The sequence below is a fragment of the Tursiops truncatus genome, chromosome 2 (assembly GCF_011762595.2).
Source record: "Tursiops truncatus isolate mTurTru1 chromosome 2, mTurTru1.mat.Y, whole genome shotgun sequence".
Classification (NCBI taxonomy): domain Eukaryota; kingdom Metazoa; phylum Chordata; class Mammalia; order Artiodactyla; family Delphinidae; genus Tursiops; species Tursiops truncatus.
The window spans coordinates 105,650,197-105,669,994 of NC_047035.1; the positions used below are offsets into that span (position 1 = coordinate 105,650,197).

Sequence of the window (19,798 nt, forward strand, 5' to 3'; positions counted from 1 at the left end):
ATCCTCTTTTCTACGAAGGGGTCAGAGAGGCGGGGATCCAATCCCGGCACGGATTAACCAATTACAGACTCGGTTTCCCCTGCGGTAAAAAGGAGGATGGTTAGAGCAGCTGGCGGTGTGGTGCGAGGTTTAAATGAGGTACTGTGTGTTAAGTGCCTGGTTAGGAGACAGCAGCAGGTGTTTAACAAATGTTAGATCCCTTCCCTTTTTATCACCTGGTAACCGGGACCGCCCCGCTCAGCACACCCAGGTTAGTTACCTCATTTAAACTTACACTGGAGGGTGAGGCATGAATGTCCGACCACGTGCTCGAGGTAATGCAGCTGGTGAGTCACAGTGACCGGGTTTGAACCCAGATTCACGATCGTCCCCGCACTCAGCACCCAGGTGGCCACGTGTTCAGAACCTAGAACCCAGTCAGTATCGTACCTGCCGCAGGGAGCAGACCACTAAACCAGTACTGCTCTGGGACCTATGCATCCCGCTGGGCCACCGGGGGCCAGGCCCTTAACCTCTCTGAGCTTGTGCCTTCGTGTGTAAAATGGGGGCTGTCTGTCTGCCCGGGTGGTTTTTATTTTCTTCTTCACACTTTCTTGTGTGGCCAGATTTTCTACCGCAGCGTAGTCCGGCCACCACACACTACGCAGGGTCAGTCTTCTCTGACTGTGAGCGCTCGCCGGGCCGGGGTAAAAGCCGCGGACCGGCCCGGCGTGCCCCGGCTTGGCGCCCCACCCTACCCGGGGCCGGGGGAAGCCGCGGCTGCCGGGGACAGCGGAGTTGGGAAAGTCACTTCCGAGCGCTGTCCGACGCTGGGCTACCAGCCTGCGAGCGCGGGGACCCCACCCCGCGGGAGAGGACGGGGGCGGGGCCGGGCCTGTAGGCGGGGCCTGCCCAGGGGAGGGGAGGGGCCGGCCTGGGAAGACGGAAGCCTCCAGCCTAGGGGTGGCGGCAGAACCCGGATGCCGGAGCACCACGTTTTCCGGAGCCGGGCTTCGGGAGACGGCGGGCGGGAAAACCCGGCGCCCGGAAGCTTTTGCTTTCTTTGACGCAAGGGCTCGGGACGCAGCCGCCGTCGGCCGAGCGCCCGGCGAGGAGCGACCCCAGGCAGAACCTTCGGAGTCCCTCCTCCGCCCCCTCCCACCCCCCCCCCCCCCCCCGCCTGGTCTCGGAGCCTCAGTCCTCCTCGCCGCCCTCCTCGTGGCCATGGAGTGTCCGCACCTGAGCTCCAGCGTCTGCATTGCCCCGGACTCAGCCAAGTTCCCCAACGGCTCCCCGTCGTCCTGGTGCTGCAGCGGTGAGTGCGGCCCCAGGCGGCCCTGCAGCGCACCCGAGGCCCCGGCTCTGCCGGGCCTGCCGTCTAGGGGCCGCGGGCAGTCGGCGCGCGGACTCGGGGAGCGGTGCGGGCTAGCCGGGCCCGGCGGCTGGGGAGGGGTACGCGGCGAGGCGGGCGGAGCGGCGGCGGCGGCTCCTTTGTTTCCCGCGGCCCGACGGTCCGGCCGGCGAAGGAGAGGCCCGTGAGGGATAGAGACCGCGGGGACCACGAGCTCGTGGGGACGGCGGCGAGCGGGGACCCTGGCCTGCGGCTTGCGCCCCCGCGCCGCCCTGCAGTGCCCGGGGGTTGTGCTGGCCTGTGTCGCCGGGTCGGGGGCCGCGGGGGGGGTGTCCGGCCCCCACAAGGCGGCCGCACGTGTGGCGGGGCCCGAGTTGCGTCCCCTCCTAGACCGGACGGGAAAAGCGCCGCTCAGGGGCGCAGCTTTGTCTGGGCTGCAGGGCGCGCTGGGGCCCTTCGCTACCTGCTCCGGACCCGCTTCCTTTCGCTTCCCCCCATGCTCCGGCGACTAGATCCACGCCGGGCGAGCGGGCGCCGGGAGTTCGAGAGGTGCTCAGAACTCGGGCGGCCGAGGTCGGAGTCTTTCATCAGCCCGGGAAGGTGAAGTTTGAAAACAGGCTGCGGGCTGAAAAAGCTCAGAAGGCTGATCGAGCAGCTGCTTTGGAGGGGCGGCTCGCGTTGCCTTTCAGATATTTTTGTTTGTTTGAAATTGCTTTGGGATTTCCGAGTCCATGTGCTGTAGGACAGTTATTAGGTTTATGTAATGCTTTTGCATTGCTTAAGCATCTTATCTCCTTCTGCCGGGCCCCTCGGAAGCCCCAGTGCCCTCTTATTGTCTGCTCTAGCGACTTAAGATCGCACCGGCCACACTGCTTTGATTACTTCCTGGTAGGGCCCTGGTGCCGCCGATAGAGTCTTTGTTTATAAGCTTTGAGATGATCAGTGGTAGTTTGCGTTGTAGTGTAAAATTTGAATTGTGCATTTCAAAAATCTTAAGTTCATTTGAAGAAATAAAAGGAGGAAAAGAGCAATGGTACGATTTAGCTGTGTGACATTTCTCATTGTGGGCCGGAGCTGGGAGGATAGTTTAGAGAATGCCTTGACACTTTTGACAGGTTACTTAAATGTTGATTATGTCCTTGGAGAAAAATCCAGGTAAGGCCACAAAGAAAAATGTACCCTGGGATAAGGAATGGAGATAACTGCGGTTTCCTTGAGGTCTCAGAGGTTTGATGCTTTGCTTGCCTTTGTAAAGTCAGATTGTCTTTTTCTGCATAAAGCCCATGAAGATTAACCGGTTAATTGGTTTTATGGTGCAGTATTGCAGTTCTTTTATGAGGGTGTAGAAACTTACCTACGAATGTTTCTTCTACAGTGAATGTTGAGTATGAAACAACAAATAAGGTGTGTCAAATTGCTTTACAAATTAGTTGGTGTTGTATTATCTATAATTGTAGGTAGAGCTGTGGTGCTGTAACTGTAACCCCCGCCCCAGGGATTGAAAAAAAAATGACCAAAGTAAACACTAGGAAAAGCATACCTCATGAGGAATGATGAAATTACTTCTCCTAATCTGTGGTGAACTACAGGGATAGATACAAAGCAGACAGCACACTTCTGGCTGTTTCTAGGTAAAATCACATCAAATTTTAAAATGGCCTCATTGGTCACATGCATCTAAAAAGGAAAAGAGTTTATGCAAGTGGCAGATATCCTGTTGTGAGTCAGTCTTGCCTTTGTCAGTCAGGGCGTCCACTTGAGTGTGGAAAAGAGATGCAGAAAATTGAGCATCTCTTGAACTTAAGTTAAATTGGAGCATAACTAAGAGGCTTGTGCTGATAAAAAGAACAATCTAGTATGTGTAGTCTTCAGGGAGGGGTGATTTTTTTTTTTTTACATCTTTTTTGGAGTATAATTGCTTTACAATGGCGTGTGAGTTTCTGCTTCATAACAGAGTGAATCAGTTATACATATACATATGTTTCCATATCTCTTCCCTCTTGCGTCTCCCTCCCTCCCACCCTCCCTATCCCACCCCTCTGGGCGGTCACAAAGCACCGAGCTGATCAGGGAGGGGTGATTTCTATCCAAGGGCTAGGATGTCATCTTTGCATCTTGCAACGAAGTTTGTCTCTGACATTGCTTTGGGAGGGTGATTTTAGTCATGTGCGTGGATTTGTAGAACCAATAAAGCTAGTTTTGCAACTTTATGTGGGTTTTTTCCTTCTCATGTTCTACGAGTTGAACCCATTTCATGTGGGCCTTCCGCTTTAACTTCTTGGCATCCATTCATTGATATAGTCTCCTGTTTTTGTATTGAGTTTGATCCTGTTCTTGCCTGCCTGTTGTTTCAGTGATTAAATGATTATTAAAGCTGTGAGGGCTTCCCTGGTGGCACGGTGGTTGAGAGTCTGCCTGCTAGTGCAGCTTGTACACGGGTTCGAGCCCTGGTCTGGGAGGATCCCACATGCCACGGAGCAGCTGGGCCCGTGAGCCACAACTGCTGAGCCTGCGCGTCTGGAGCCTGTGCTCCTCAACAGGAGAGGCCGCGGTAGCGGGAGGCCCGCGCACCGCGATGAGGGGTGGCCCCCTCTTGCCGCAACTGGAGAAGGCCCTTGCACAGAGGCGAAGACCCAACACAGCCAAAAATAAATAAATAAACAAATGTGGGGTTAAAAAAAAAAAAGCTGTGAGTCCTTGACTAATTCATCCTCTTGGAGGGTTATGTATTCTGGCATTTATTCTCCAGCACTCTGGAATTTCTTCCTTCGTTTCTTTCTTTCTTTTTCTTTCTTTTTGGGTAGCCAGTGTGTGGAATAATGCGGTGACCAAGTATTGAGTCTGATTACATTCTTATTAGGGAGGGAAAAATCTCTGTTTTGGCACTGGGACACTAAAATTAATGCCCTTGCCTTGTTTTCTTTGGGAGCTTGCAGTTACACCACAGTGAAACAGCCTTAACGCAGCCAAGCAAATTGCAAAAGACCAGCATCCTAGGCTCTCCTAGGTAGCAGTACATCCTTGGAAGGTAGTTCTGTTTCCTTGGAGCATCGGTTTCATTATGTCATCTGTTAAAAAACAAAGCGGGGGTGGGAGTAATACTTCACATCTACTTCACAGGTTGTTGTTAGGATGAACAAGGTAATTTTGGTGAAAACTTTGAGAAACTCCAAACACTGTTCAAGTAATAGGTGGTATTATAGGTCAGAACATCTTTATAAAGAGGACTCTCGATAAATATCTAAAGCCCCTTAGATAGGGCCTGGGATGGACTGGCTTTATGCTGAATTATGCTTTTCAAGGAGATATATTATTCAACAAGATTAGAGGTGTAAGAAGTAATTATACTTCACAATTAACTTGAGCTTCTTATCTATGGGAAGCCCTTGGTATATATTATTGTATATGTTTTATAATTGTGTACCACAGTGGTTCTCAAGCTTTTTGTCTTCAGGACCCCTTTACCTCTTAAAATTATTAAGAACCCAAAGAGCCTTTGTTTGTACAGCTTATATCTATTGATATTTGCTGTACTAGGAATTAAAACAAAAAAAATTTAATATATATTTATTAAATCATTTACAATTAGCAATAATAATTCCATTACCTGTTAACATAATAGTTTGTATAAAATAACTATACTTTTCAAAGCAAAAAAATTGGTGAGAAGATTGGCATTATTTTAATTTTTGCAACTCTCTTGTCTGGCTTAATAGAAGACAGCTGGATTTTCATATCTGCTTTTGCATTCAGTCTCTTGAGATATCACACATCATGTAGCTTCTGGAAAACTCCACTGCATTGCTGGTGAGAGAATGAGGGCAAAGAATAAAAGTAACATCAGTGTTATTTATGAAAATAGTTTGAACTCATGTACCCCATGCAGGGGTTTTGGAAACTCTCAGGGCCTCAGGATCACACTTTGAGAACCCACTTGTATACAATGATAGTAACAGTTAAGGACACCTGCTCTGATCAAAATAGCTTTAAAATATTAAAGAATTCCTTAAGGCCTTAAAACTAGCAACATTTATGTCTGTGTGGAGACTTACAGAGTTTATAAAATGTATTAGCTGGGACCATGGGGTCCAGTAGTCAGTCCCTTGCTCTCAAAAAAGTTACAGTCTAATCTAGTTGGGGAGAGATAGGAAACTAACTGGTTAGAAGATTAATCCATGTTGTGGTTTACGGTAAATGTTGAAAATAGCAGTCTCCTAATGAGGTAAAAGTTGATTTATGTCTAATTTTGCTAAAGGCATTCTCATATTTATTTATTTATTTATGGCTACGTTGGGTCTTCGTTGCTGCACGCAGGCTTTCTCTAGTTGCAGTGAGCGGGGGCTTCTCTTGTTGCGGAGCATGGACTCTAGGCGCGTGGGCTTCAGTAGTTGTGGCGTGTGGGCTCAGTAGTTGTGGCTCATAGGCTTTAGAGCGCAGGCTCAGTAGTTGTGGCACACAGGCTTAGTTGCTCCGCAGCATGTGGGATCTTCCCAGACCAGGGATTGAACCTGTGTCCCCTGCATTGGCAGGCGGAATGTTTTTTCATTTTTTGTTTTTTGGTTTTTTTTTTTTGCGGTACGCGGGCCTCTCACTGTTGTGGGCTCTCCCGTTGCGGAGCACAGGCTCCTGATGCACAGGCTCAGCGGCCATAGCTCACGGGCCTAGCTGCTCCGCGGCATGTGGGATCTTCCCGGACCGGGGCATGAACCCGTGTCCCCTGCATCGGCAGGCGGACTCTCAACCACTGCGCCACCAGGAAAGTCCCTAGGCATTCTCATTTTAAATGAAAAAGTTTTAAATAAAAGAAACTAGGACATTCTCTCAAGGTTTTTGTTAAGTGCACATATCAGAAGTTATTTTCAGAAGCTGGAGGCTTGGGCATTTCATATTTATGTGGGTAAAAGAGTTAAACCAGTGGCAAAATACTGAGGAGAAAACCCAAATTGTTTAAAAGGATGCCCTAAACACAACTGTTTTAATAACTAAGGAAAGCCAAAGACTTCAAGCGTTTGGGTTAAGTAGCCGGTTAAATTGGAGATATTTTAATAGCATAGGCATGAGAATTTTTCCGTGATTAATTCTTCAAAGAGTTGAGAAGGCCTCTCTTTTTAAAAATAATTAATTAATTAATTAATTTTTGGCTGCATTTGGTCTTCGTTGCTGCATGCGGGCTTTCTCTAGTTTCTGCGAGCGGGGGCTACTCTTCGTTGCGGCCCGCGGGTTTCTCATTGCTGTGGCTTCTCTTTCTTGCAGAGCACAGGCTCTAGGCACAGGGGCTTCAGTAGTTGTGGCTCTCAGGCTCTAGAGCGCAGGCTCAGCAGGCGGATTCTTAACTGCTGCGCCACCAGGGAAGTCCGAGAAGGCTTCTTAAAGTTTCTAGTACATGCTTGCCCTCACGTTACCTAAGGAAAGTAAGTGTAGGGACTTCCCTGGTGGCACAGTGGTTAAGAATCCACCTGCCAATGCAGGGGACACAGGTTCGAGCCCTAGTCCGGGAAGATCCCACATGCCGCAGAGCAACTAAGCCCTTGCGCCACAACTAATGAGCCTGCGCTCTAGAGCCTGCGAGCCACAACTACTGAGCTCACGCGCCAAGAGCCTGTGCTCCACAACGAGAAGCCACTGCAATGAGAAGCCCGTGCACCGCAACGAAGAGTAGCCCCTGCTCCCTGCAACTAGAGAAAGCCCGCGTGCAGCAACGAAGACCCAACGCAGCCAAAAATAAATAAATTTATTAAAAAAAAAGAAAAGTAAGTGTAGATTAAGTAAATGTTTTGCAGTTTGGGTGGATATTGGAGATAAAACCTTTTTTGAAGATCCATTTAGTAGGATGGTGTTCTGATTATTGATTCCTTGTCATTGGTAATAAATCTGTAGTTTGTGATAAAGCTTGCGATAAAGGTGAGAAATCCCGTTGATGGGATGATGAGTTATTTTGTATCGTATTTCTCTCACAACCTGAATCTAAAGAAGACTCTTGTATGCCCAGTAGACTAAATTTTCTAGGTAGGACCAGTCATTTGTTCATCATAAGGTCAAATGCGTTTACTGCATTTTAGTAATAACTCTGTATGAAATATTTATTAAGTGCCTAGAGTGTAATAAGACACTCAGTAAATATTTGCTTAATGAATGAAAGAACTTTCTTGCACTTGGATGGTGGCTGGAATGGCCTTAAACTTTATGTTTAAAATAAATGGAAAGTAAGTGAGCTTCTCCCCAGAATGCTTTCACCAGTCCTCACTTCCAGTTTTTAGTCTGTAAAGTAAACTTTGACTGGATTGTGAGCAACTGACCATCTGCAATGTTGTTACCACAACGAATTTGTATTTGTTTGACATTCTGTGTTTATAGGTGGGCAGGTGGCCATTTTTAGTAGTAAATGTGGATGGGGCAGTTAAAAATCAATGGACAGGTGATACTTTTTTCACATTAATTTTGAAGATTAACATTTGATTTTTATATGCTTTTCTGAAGAATTTAAACTTTTTTAAAAATAATATTTGTACGCTTAAGTCAAATGTAATTGTCTTTCTGGTTTTTCTGGCAGTATCCACCCACAGTCCCAGCCCCCAGAACCTTAAAGCAGCCTAAGCATATTTCCAAAGTCTCTGAATAATTGGTAGTACATGTGAAGGACCTGGAATTTAGAATGTGCTCCATGTGTTTGTTTGAAGAGGCTGCAGTCTAGGGATTCAGCCTAACATTTTTGCTGTTGTGAAGAAGTTTTGACACATGGATCAAAAGTTATTTTCTGACGGTATTCTTAGTAGTATACAAAGACTATCCTTGGCCTAAGCAGGAGAGAGGATGGGATTGATGGGAGAATTTGAACTCTGTTTCTGTTTCTTGTTATTCATTTATCCTCAGAATAGCTCATTCTCATCATTCTTTGCTTTTACAGCATTAGCCTTAGGCTCTTATACCATCCTTTTTCCTCTTTGAAATTTATGCAATTTCCTTCTTTACTGGAATATAATAGATTAATTTTGGATCCTTTAAACTCAATTTGGTAATACTTATGTTTTTCTAGTGTTTGTAGCTCAGTAAGCAGAACAGTGAGTAATTTAGTTTGTAGCTCATTGAGTAATTTAAATTCCTGTTTTAAAATTTAATTGAGTCCCTCTTCCATCAGGGAGTAATTTACAAATATCAGTGCATTTCCCCCAACCTACTTTGTTTTTTCTTTTTGAGCTATTTCCCCTTTCTTGAGCTGTATTATATATTTTCCTTCTTTGAAAAAAAAAATTAGTGTCCAACCTATGGGTTTCGTGTTCAACCTAGGTATCCATATAGACTTGGGTAGTAGTTTATTAATGTTTGAAGTGGAAAATATATACTGTTTAATGTATTTTAGTGTTTTATGTTTATTCATAGTGCCTTTACACGTGAGAGCAACTGCATTCTAGGTGTTTTAATAGAGCTTTCCTGGACAGATGGTTAGATTCGCAGCAGGGGCTAGTACTTTTTGGAGGGTTTATTTGTGATGAAGCTTACCTTGATTGACAGCTTAGAATGCTGAGAATACCATTAACAACAGGAACAGCTTGTTCATCTTACCTAGAATTGTTTTGTGCCAAGACCTCTCGAGATGCTCTGTGATTTGTTAACAGTCTGTTTTGAGAATGTAGGTAAGAGTAGGTATCTTTCACAATGAAAGGAAATTTACCTAAAAATTGTTCATTGCAGTTGTATCCTGAGATCTTTCCGATTGTTGAATGATCTTTGGCTTAGAAATTTGTAAACAGAGATCATCTTTTAACTGCTGTGAGTCTGCAGATGTTAGTATATATAGTAATTCCAGATGTTTTCTCATCTATGAGTTTTACTCAGTAGGAGGAGAGCTGAGAACAACATAAAGTAACTTCAAAGCAGTTGGCTAGCATTTAATCCTGACTAATTTAATTAACTACCCATCCTTGTAGTTTTTCCTGTTTCATAGATTGTGAAACAGACAAAGATTAACAGAGTTGCTCAAGATGCTTGGGGGCATTAGAGATAGCCCAAAGTTTAAATTCAAATACCATTCAAACCATACTTCTGGCTTGCCTTTGTAAAAGCAGGGTCTTTATTTTGTCATCTAGTCACTTACTGCTTGATAAGTTAAAGGATTATAGATGTTTGGAAACATACTCTGAGTAATTCCTTTGAAGATTTTTGATGTGAAAGTACATTTTAAATTCTACCTTTTGAAAATAATTTTAGATTTCTGTATTTTTTTTTTTTTTTTTTTTTTTTGCGATAGTCAGACCTCTCACTGTTGTGGCCTCTCCCGTTGCGGAGCACAGGCTCCAGACGCGCAGGCTCAGCGGCCATGGCTCACGGGCCTATCCACTCCGCGGCATGTGAGATCCTCCCGGACCAGGGCACGAACCCATGTCCCCTGCATCGGCAGGCGGACTCTCTCAACCACTGCGCCACCGGGGAAGCCCTAGATTTCTGTATTTGATTAGCCCTTCCTCCCCCTGTTTATCGATTAAAGTGCCACCAACTTGGAACTAGATTGTTAGTACAGTTGGAAGAACACTGTTTTTGAACGTCTGAATTTCGGTTCAGGTCTAATTTTTTTGTAGGCTGAAATTCACATTACTTTAGTTCAGATATCATGAGTCAGCCTTCTCACCATAGCTATGGATAAAATGCAGTTAGCTTTCGGTTATTATATAAATGTGCTTCGCTCTTGAAGTTGCCCCCTCCCATTTTTTCATTTTGTTTCTGCTGGAGGAGATTCTTTTTGGAGGTGGGTTTGTTGTGGGGTGGGAGAGGGAGAGAATTCTTAAGAAAGGGAACTTTGCTTTTGCCTGTGGTAGCTCAGAGGTTATTTGAATCTTTGCTTTTAGGCAGGGTACTTTGTTGATTCCATCTAGTTATATTCTAAGATTTTCCAGTTATATTTCTTGTAAAAGTTAATTATAGTCTTTAGACTGCAGGGCTTAAAACAGATTTCCCTCCCTTCTACCCCCCCTTCTTAAGACATACTGAAAATTAGGTATATATGTGTGCTATTTACAGATACATAAAATGCAGATAAGCTTAAGATGGCAGTTTCAGATTTTGAAAACTATTGTTGAACTTAAATTTGGACATTGGAAAATGAAGTTTGTAGTTGTCTTTGTATTTATCTAAATACTTCACCATTAATCGATGCTAGCTAATTAGATTTTATAAGACTCTTTTGAGGAGGGAATTGAGAGTTTATTTTGAATATGAACCAGCTTGTGTCTTTGAAAAGATATTATAACCAACTGGATTTTTTCTGGAGACTGTGTACTTTAGGATTGAATAGCTCTATCAGTGGGCTGTTTTCCATTTTGAGTAGATGTTCTTTCCTGATATTTTTTTCTTTGTTCTAGCTGGGTTTAAGGCAGCCTTGTAGAAATCTGCTTGCCTGTTTATCCTTGACCTGCCCTGAAGACTCTTAATTTTATGGACTATTCTTATACTATTCTCATCACCAGGAAGAGCAGGCTAGTGATTAACTGTCATGTTCTTGCAGGTTTAATTTAACTGATTGTAGGGTAGTACACTTGTTGATTTAGCTTCTTTAAGTCTTTGTCCTTACTGACCACACTCAGGTTTTCTTTTTTAGATAATAGATTATTGTCCATTCCTTTGTCTTGAACATTTGTTGTACAATATTGGGATGGTAGGACTTTGGTCCAAGTTTGTGACGATCCTGCTCAAATTTCTAGGGAGCAAGTTTTTTTTGGTGATGGAATGTTTCCTTGGGATAATTGATAGTTAACATGTTAGAGATATAGTCTAATATAATATTTTTGAAAAATAACTTCTATGTATAACTTAGACACTCTGGGGCCGACACTTATATTATTGATTGAGTGATTTGTAAATTTTAGTGTCACACAGTAAAATTGAGATTAACTCTAGTTTCCATTTGAATTATTTTGAATGTTAATTGTGAGCTGTATTAACATTGGAGAAATTGTTTGCAACAACTGGCTCAAGCTTCACCTTATGTGTATGAAGTAGCTACCAAAGCTCAACGTTCATGCTGTGAGAATTTAATTCTAATTTAATTTAACTGCATCGATTTCATTTCAGTTATTTCAAGTGTTTTGTTTGTGTATAGTCTTTTTAGAAACTCATTTAAAAAATATTTTTCAGGCTTTTTTTCTTTGAATAATTAATAGAGATTTTTGCGGAAACGTGGGTCCGATTTTAAAATTGTACCTATTGGTTGTAAAAAATTTCCAACTCTTGGTTTGTGTTAAATAATTAGAGCAGCTATCAGAGTTTACAGATTCCTATTTTCTGTAATCTTGGGTATCTAGCCCTTTAAGCAGAGTATAAGTATGTGCCCAGTTTGCTTTTTCTTTCCATTTCTTCCTAAAAAGTCCTGTTGATTTTAAAAGAATAGTTTCGCAGCACACCAGTAAATACAGCTGTTGTAAATTTCACATACCCCCATCCCCAACTTTGTGCTTTAGTGCCAACCTATATTATATACCATAAAAACTAGGAAAAGAATTGTACAGTGCAGATATTAAACCTCCGCTCTGAGTAAAGTCTTTGATAATAAGAGGTCCCTTAACCTCTTAATTGTTTCATTTATTTATGGGAGGGAGTGCTTCCTATAAAATGTATATATGCATCTTTTCTTATCTTGCATACACTTTTGTTTTGAAATAATAGTTGTGTGGTGTTTACATTTATGACTTGATTCATTTCTTTTGAAAATCCCTCTACTGTTTAACCATGGATTTGCTTATCAGGTTGCTGGCAGAGGCGTGGAATTGCATCAGATCTTGCTATATTAAATAAATGGAATATTGGATGCCAGAATTTTTCTTAAGTGATTCATGGCTTTTGTGTTCATTCTGTGTATAGTCAATTTCGTAAGGAAAGTTATTTTTGAAACAATATAAACCTCGGATAATTTTTCTGTAGTTATTTGTGTCTGGTCTTCCAAAGGCAAAAGTGGCCCATTTTGACTCTGATTTAATAATCTTCTTTGACTTCAGCAGTTCTAATCCTTCTTCCCACTACCCTTTCCTCTCATTTGGAGGTAGGGGCACAGTTCCAGTATTTAGCTGAGGACTGTAGAATAGGTAAAGCATAATAGCATCATTAGGTGTTTTTCACCGAAGTAGGTCTGAACAAGTCTGGGTTTGTGACAGAATGAATAATAAAAAAATGTGTTCAGTACATTACAGTTTTAGAGAATATGTAGTTTCACATACATTATTTCCATATGCTGTTTTCATTTGACATTGAAAACTGATTTCAGAAATGCATTTCAAAATACAGTGAAATGCTTGAGCCAGTGAGGGGGCCAGTCTTAGGATCAGAATTTGCCTCTGTGTAGGAAATCAGCAGGACCAGATGCCCTCTCTTTTCTGGCTCTGTAGGTATCTGGATCTGTTAACATAGATGATAAATTTTGGCCAGCTTTGAAATTACATTCTCTAGTAGAGGACACATACCATTAGCTCTGCAAATTAGCCTTGTAGTATACAGGGAATTCAGTAGGTGCCTGGCCCCAAATGATAAAGTGCTATTGTAATTTTTATTTCATGTAATAGATTATAGGCATTTTTTTAAAGATTAAAAAAAATGGTTTAGGCAACTTCATGAATTGATATGACTGTTATATCAATTTACCTTTTAAAGATTAATTCATGTTTTCAAAAAGTAATATGTGTACAGTTAAGTCGTACAGTGCAGTATCAAAAGTAATACGGGTACAGTTAAGTCGTACAGTGTAGTATCAAAAGGGTTAAAGTAGAGCAGCAGCCTCCCTCCCCTCTCCTCTCAGCCCTTCTGTCCACAGACCACCACTTTCAGCTCTATTTAGCTTTCTCTGTCATGTTTACCTACATACTTCTAAGTAATACACTGTTATTTCTTAATTTATCCATTTTAGGTATCATCTCTTGACATCTTGCTATGGTAAATGAGGACATTAGTGTTTGCATTACCCTCCCCTCTGCCCCTCTCTCCATTTCTCAATATAACTAGACTACAGATTTTGATTAATATGGTGATCACTTTTTTTCTTGCCTGGCATTTTATTTTTCTTTGAGTTAATAATTGCCTTTTTTTAAAAAAATTGCTTACTTTGCCTTCTGTACATTTTCTCCCAAATGTAACCTATAAATCTATTAATGTCTATGAATATTATTTTCCAAGCACTTAAACACATAATGTCTTAGTATTATTTTTTCCTGAAGCTTTCCTTCCCAGAGCTCTCTCGCTCCCATCTGAACTGACTGTTCTCTAGGCTTACTCGACAGTTTTTATCCTGTGATTCCCTTGCTGTTCTTTTGTATTAGATCTCTCATTTCCTGGATCCCAGGTCTTTCTCTTCCTTGGTTTATTAGACCATTTTGCTGGGGTACATCATCTAGCTCCCGTCTCAGGAGAGGCAAATTTTTGATCCCACGCAAGTCAGACACTTTTATTCTACCTTTATACTTGACTGCTTGGGTGACTATAGACTGTTAGAAAAGATTTTTCTCTTAGAATTTTGAAAGCAGTATTCCTTTGTTTTTAGGCTTCCAGTGTTGTTGAGAAACCTGATGCCTTTTTGATTACTGTTCCTTCATATATATCTTTTTATTCTTTCTCCTGGAAGCTTTTAGGATATTCCTTTTATCCTTGGTGTTCTGGAATTTCAGAATGATGTGTCTTGGCATGGTTAGTTTTGGCTTTTTTTCTAGTGATGGGTACTCAAGGAACTTTTTTTTTTTTCCACACACACACTGTATTTTATTTTTACAAGAGATAAATAGACTGACACCAAGCATTGTAAATGGATGACCACAACAAAAGCAACAATGATTGCAATTGGTACTCAGGGGACTTTTCAATCTAAACATTTGAGAGTACCCTCATCCTCCCATACTTAAATCTCCTAGTTTGTACTTTTTTCTTTGTACAACTCCTATTAATTGAATGTTGAGCACTGTGGGTAGAACCTGTAATTTTCTTATCTTTTTATTTCTTTGCCTTTTGGTTCTAGTTCCTGAGGTATTCCCTAGGTGTTTTTTTTTTTTTCCCTTCCACCCTTCTATTGAATTTTGTTAATAATATTTTTAATTTTCAAGAGCTTTTTCTCATTTTTCTGACCATTGCTTTTTCATACATCCTGTTGCTGTTTGTTGTTTTATAGTATCTTCTCTCTTTACTCCTGGATTTTAGAGTTTGTTTGTTTTGAGGTTGTTTCTGTTCCTCTGAGTTCCTCTTTTTCTTTTCAAAATGATTCTCTCAGACTAGAGGTTTTCTTCAAGGATCTTGTTTTATCTTTGTCTATTTTTTCATGTGAGAGTGAGGCACTAAAAAGCTCTGTGAGTGAGCAAGGCTTGTCTGTAGTGGGCTTCACTGTAAGGTTGTGGGCAGGCCACCTTCTTCTTCTTCTTCTTCTACATCAGGATGTAGTAAGTTCCATGAGTCTGTTGTTCCTTGCAGCCCTTGACCCCTTGTTTTCAGTGCCACCCTTACCTTTGCTGTCTGCTGTGCCCAGTGTCCCTGAGCCCAGAGCTGCCTTCTGTGTGCACTCTTCTCTGCTGGCACTTAGGCTGTAGCTTCCTTCATGCTACTAAGATCAGTACTGCTCCTCCAGCTTCTTCCTGACTCCCAAAAATGTGTTGAAATGTGCTTGTCTCAAATGATCTTTGTGAGTTCATGTCGATTTAATTTCTTTATTGTCATTTTAGTGAGATGTTAGAATGGAGAGGAGGTAAGAGAGAAATTGGTCTGCCATGCTTAATTTGGTGTTTATTTTTAAATGAGATATTTAAAATCCAGCTTTTAGGGCAAAACAATGCTTTGCCCCATCAGAAATGGATCTTATTAGTCATCGTCCAGAGAGTTAAATCACTAAAACTGAAATTTTGCAGTACTGTTTTTGAGTAAAAGTTCAAACTCAGATTTATCTTCCCTAATGAACAGAGCAAAATATTGTCGCTATTACCTGAGTCAGCAGAGAGAGCAGATAAGCCTGGGGGTTTGACTCTGCTTGGGAAGCCAAATACAAGCCCGAGTTTGGATATATAAAAGAAACATTGAAAGAAAAAGTTGTAAGGTCACTTGGACCACTGCAATTAATATCTTGTAATACTATTGCTGGATTAATTTATCATCCATCAAGAAAGGGAAGTTACTGCCAGGTTTATAGTACTGTTTGGCTCTGCACAATGGTAATTTAACCTTTTCCCTTGTGTTTTAGTAATTTAAAAAAATGTTCTTAATTGGAAGTAAAGAATAAAATTTTTTTAATCTCCGAAAGCCTTTTTATTTTGATATAATTCACACTTAAAGAAACATTGCTGAGCTTCCCTAGTGGCGCAGTGGTTGGGAGTCTGCTTGCCAATGCAGGGGACACGGGTTCGTGCCCCGGTCCGGGAAGATCCCACATGCCGCGGAGCGGCTGGGCCCGTGAGCCATGGCCGCTGAGCCTGCGCATACGGAGCCTGTGCTCTGCAACGGGAGGGGCCACAACAGTGAGAGGCCCGCGTACCGCAAAAAAAAAAAAAAAAAAGAAACATTGCTAAGAATAGTACAGAAATTCCCATGAACTCTTTACCTAGATTCATCGGTTGTTAACATTTTGCTACATTTGTGTTACACGTTTGAACCTTCTTTTTATGCACCTCCCCCGCACCCTGCCACCAAGTAATTTGCAGACCTAATAATGCTCCTTCATCCAGAAATACTTTATTTTTTTTTTTCCCCAAGCACAAAGACTTTCTTTTCACTAAGCACAGGGTATTGGTCAAAATCAGGACATTTAATAACTGAGATAATAGTATTATTGAATGCACATTCCATTCTTAGATTTCTCCAGTTGTCCCAATAATGTGCTTCATATAATGTAGCTATTTCCCTTTTCTGCCCCCCACATCTAATCCAGGATCATGCATTTCACTTAGTTGTGATAACTGTATAGTCTCCTTCAGTCTGGAGCAGTTCCTTATCCTGTCTTTGTCTTTCACATCTTGGTATTTTTGAAGAAAGCAGGCTAATTATAGAGTGTACTTCAGTTTGAGTTTTTCTGTTGTTTCCTTATGATTAGATTCAGGCTGTGCATTGTTTTTGTAGGAACACTGCAGAAGCAATGTGTATTCTCAGGGCATCATATCAAGAGGTGTATGAGGTTGGTTTGTCTCATTTTGGTGATGTTAACTTTGATTATTTAGGTGATATTTGCAAGGTTATTTATTGTAAAGTTACTATTTTCCCTTTGTTATTATTTTGTAGGAGATGCTTTGAGATTTTGTGTATAGATGTCTTATTCCTCATCAAACTTTCATCTAGTAATTTAGCATCCATTGATGATTCTTGACTGAATCAGTTATTACTAGGATGGTTGCAAGATGTTGATTTTCTAACTTATTTCTTCTAAGTATATACAGGGAAGAGCTTTCCTTTCTCACCCACTTGTTTATTCATTTATTTTATTAACATGGACTCATAGATTTTTATTTTATTTTGTGACATTCTGTTATTTATTTTGAAGCTCAAATTGTCTTAGATTTGGCTAGTGGGAGCCTCCTTAGGCCATAATTTTGACATGCCCCTATTGTTCTTGGAGCCCTTTCTTACTTTCTGGCATGGCAAGGTGCTCCAGGCTCATCTTGTACTCAGGCTGCCCCAGTCCTGGAATCAGCCATTTCTCCAAGTAGCCATCATTCCTTAGTGGGGAATAAGGTTTATAAACTAAGATCTCTCAGCAAATAGGAGCTAAGAAATACAAACATATATAAATAAATAAACATGTCTATATTTGTGTGTGTGTATGTGTGTGTGTAACCATGAGTTCATTTTGATACCTTTAATTCCAGTTCAGCACTACAGATCTAGTCTTGCCCTTTCTGTATTTGTAATGCTCTTCTCTAACAGAGAGAATCTGGTTCCCATTATCTCAGCATATGTACTTGTTTGCCCCATGCCATAATCAGAGAAAGTGGTTCTAAACTGCTAACCCATAACATTGCAAAGAAAACTCCTTATAACTAGAGTTCACTATTTGTTTACAGTTTCTTTTTGTCTGTATACTCACAAAATATGAAGTGTTATGTTCAAAAGTTGTTTGGGTTATTTCCTTCCCTTTCCTTCCATCTTTTAATACACTGATTTATTTGATTTACAGTTAGCTTCGTTTGTTTCAGTTTGATTTCCATTTTAGATTTTTTTTTTTTTTTTTTTTTTTTTGCGGTACACGGGCCTCTTACTGCTGTGGCCTCTCCCGTTGTGGAGCGCAGGCTCCAGATGCGCAGGCTCAGCGGCCATGGCTCACGGGCCCAGCCGCTCTGCGGCATGTGGGATCCTCCCGGACCGGGGCATGAACCCGCGTCCCCTGCATCGGCAGGCGGACTCTCAACCACTGCGCCACCAGGGAAGCCTTCCATTTTAGATTTTTTTCCACCTCATCCTTGCTGATTTTATTTTACTTTTTGAGTATATAAAACATGAATATGGTTCCAAAAGTTAAAGCCATACCAAGAAGTGTTACTACCTAACCCTTCTACTCATTTCTATCCACCCCATGTAGACAACCAATTATTTTTATATATCCTTCCTGTTTCTTTTTATAAAAAAAAAAAAGCAGGTACATGAGTATTTTCTTATTTTCTCTCACAAAAGGTAGCAAACTAAGTATACTCTTTTGGAATTTGCTTCTATCATTTAATAGTTTGTTCTGGATATCACTCCATGTTTGTAGAAATTTTACTTATTATTTTTTAACAGCTTCATAGTACTCCATTTGTGATGTGTCACAGTGAATTCAAACATTCTCCTAACTTTGGGCATTTAGGTTGTTTCCAGTATTTTGCAGTTTCAGATAATGCTGCAACTAACAGCCTTGTACAAATATATTTTTGTATTATTGGGTATCTTCAAGGAAGATTAAAAGTTTTAACGTTTTAATCATGTGAGCAATACTGTGTAAGTGATTTTATAATAATACTTCAGACTATTTGTCTGCCTGCTCCTATCTTCCCATCTACCGTGATCTTACAAATACATTCAAGGCTGTGGAAGTGAAATACTTTATTGTAATTATATTTCTGTCTAGGAAACCTTGAAATCAGAGAGCTGGAAGTGGCCTTGGAAACATTTTTAGTCTACGTTCAGGTTCATTTTAAGCAGTTGACTTTTCCTTTTACATACTCGTCAATGCTGTTTTGCCACCTAAGTACTCAGACCCAGCTGTTGTAGTAGTTTTCTCTTTTAATTTAATTCATGTTAGATTCCTGTGTCATGCTGTTAACTGGCTGCTCCCTTGGGTTATAGAATGGCAGTAGGATAACACGGTTATACATAAGATAGAAATAAGGATTTGGGCATCCATTTTCTCCTACAGGTCTCAGCACATTAGTGAGTAGTATAAACTCAGAGGAGCATCTTGGATTCCTAGATAATGCAGCTGGTTGATGACTTCCAGTCTTTTGTTCCAACAAGTGGGCATTGGAGTAGAAGGGAGACCTCCTCCTGCATTGCTAGATAACCAGGTAAAAAGATTGACCACATAGCTTTCCATCAGAAGGGCCATAAAAGGATTACATATGTATTGAGATAACAGATCCCCTCAGCCTGAGGGTGACGGGAGCCTCCAAACAGATCACTTCTGGCCCTTCGATGACTCTTCAGTTTATGTGCATGCACCATACAGATGTTATCATTTTCCATGCATGTCTTGACGTGAAAAAGATTAGGAAAGTTGGCTAGAGCAGTCTCAAGATTAGGCTCTGAGAGCCAAGGATGGTGCCCCTTAAAGAGAACCAGGTAATCCTTATTTATCTTGGATAAAGAAGAATTGAATTATTTAGAGTAGAATACGGGAATAGTGGTTTTGAGATTTTTGAAGGTCGTTTTTTACAATATAGGACAATATTAGGAGTGATGTTTTGCTCAAGAATTAGGTTGTCTTATGGTAATGACAGCACACCTGGATTTAAACTATTAATGGGATACAGAAAGAGCCAGTCCAAAGGATGATTGCAGCTTAGTTGATGACAGACTGCAGTGTTCTTACTGTCTTACTGCCCCTGTTGCAGAGGGGATAGTCTAGTCTTTGGATAGTTTTTGATTCCTATGGAGTAGAACCTCTCAAAGGGTCTCATCCTCACTTCTACTAAACAACAATGTCAGTCATTCCCATGAGTCGTTTGACAGGGGTGAACGGTAGATGCTGTATCGGTGATACCCCTCCTTCTACAAGTAGTGTTCTGATTATCTATTGCTGCATAACAAACTATCTTACATCTTAGTGGCTTAAAACAACCGTTTTATTTTTCTTGTCATCTTGTGGGTCAGGAATTCAGGAGGAGCTTGGCTGGGGCTGTCTCAGCTGGCGTACCTGAAGCTGGAGCATCCACTTCCATGATGGCTTCTTAAGTCACATGTCTTGTGCCTCTGCTCCTGCTCTGTTTCTGTCCCTCCCCATCCCCCCATCCCCCATGGTGTCACATTCTGCAAGGTCTCTCAGTGTCGTTTGGGTTTCTC

At 41.6% G+C, this 19,798-nt stretch overlaps 1 protein-coding gene across 1 annotated transcript in view; it reads left to right on the forward strand.

Annotated features, from left to right (window-relative positions):
- Positions 1-1,101: 1,101 nt before the first annotated feature.
- USP3 (ubiquitin specific peptidase 3) overlaps positions 1,102-19,798 on the forward strand; it is a 90,996-nt gene continuing 72,299 nt past the window's right edge. Inside the window, exon 1 of the mRNA XM_033851768.2 lies at positions 1,102-1,294. Coding sequence (XP_033707659.1) covers positions 1,204-1,294 — 91 coding nt within the window. The 5' untranslated portion in view covers positions 1,102-1,203. The remainder of the gene's footprint in view (positions 1,295-19,798) is intronic.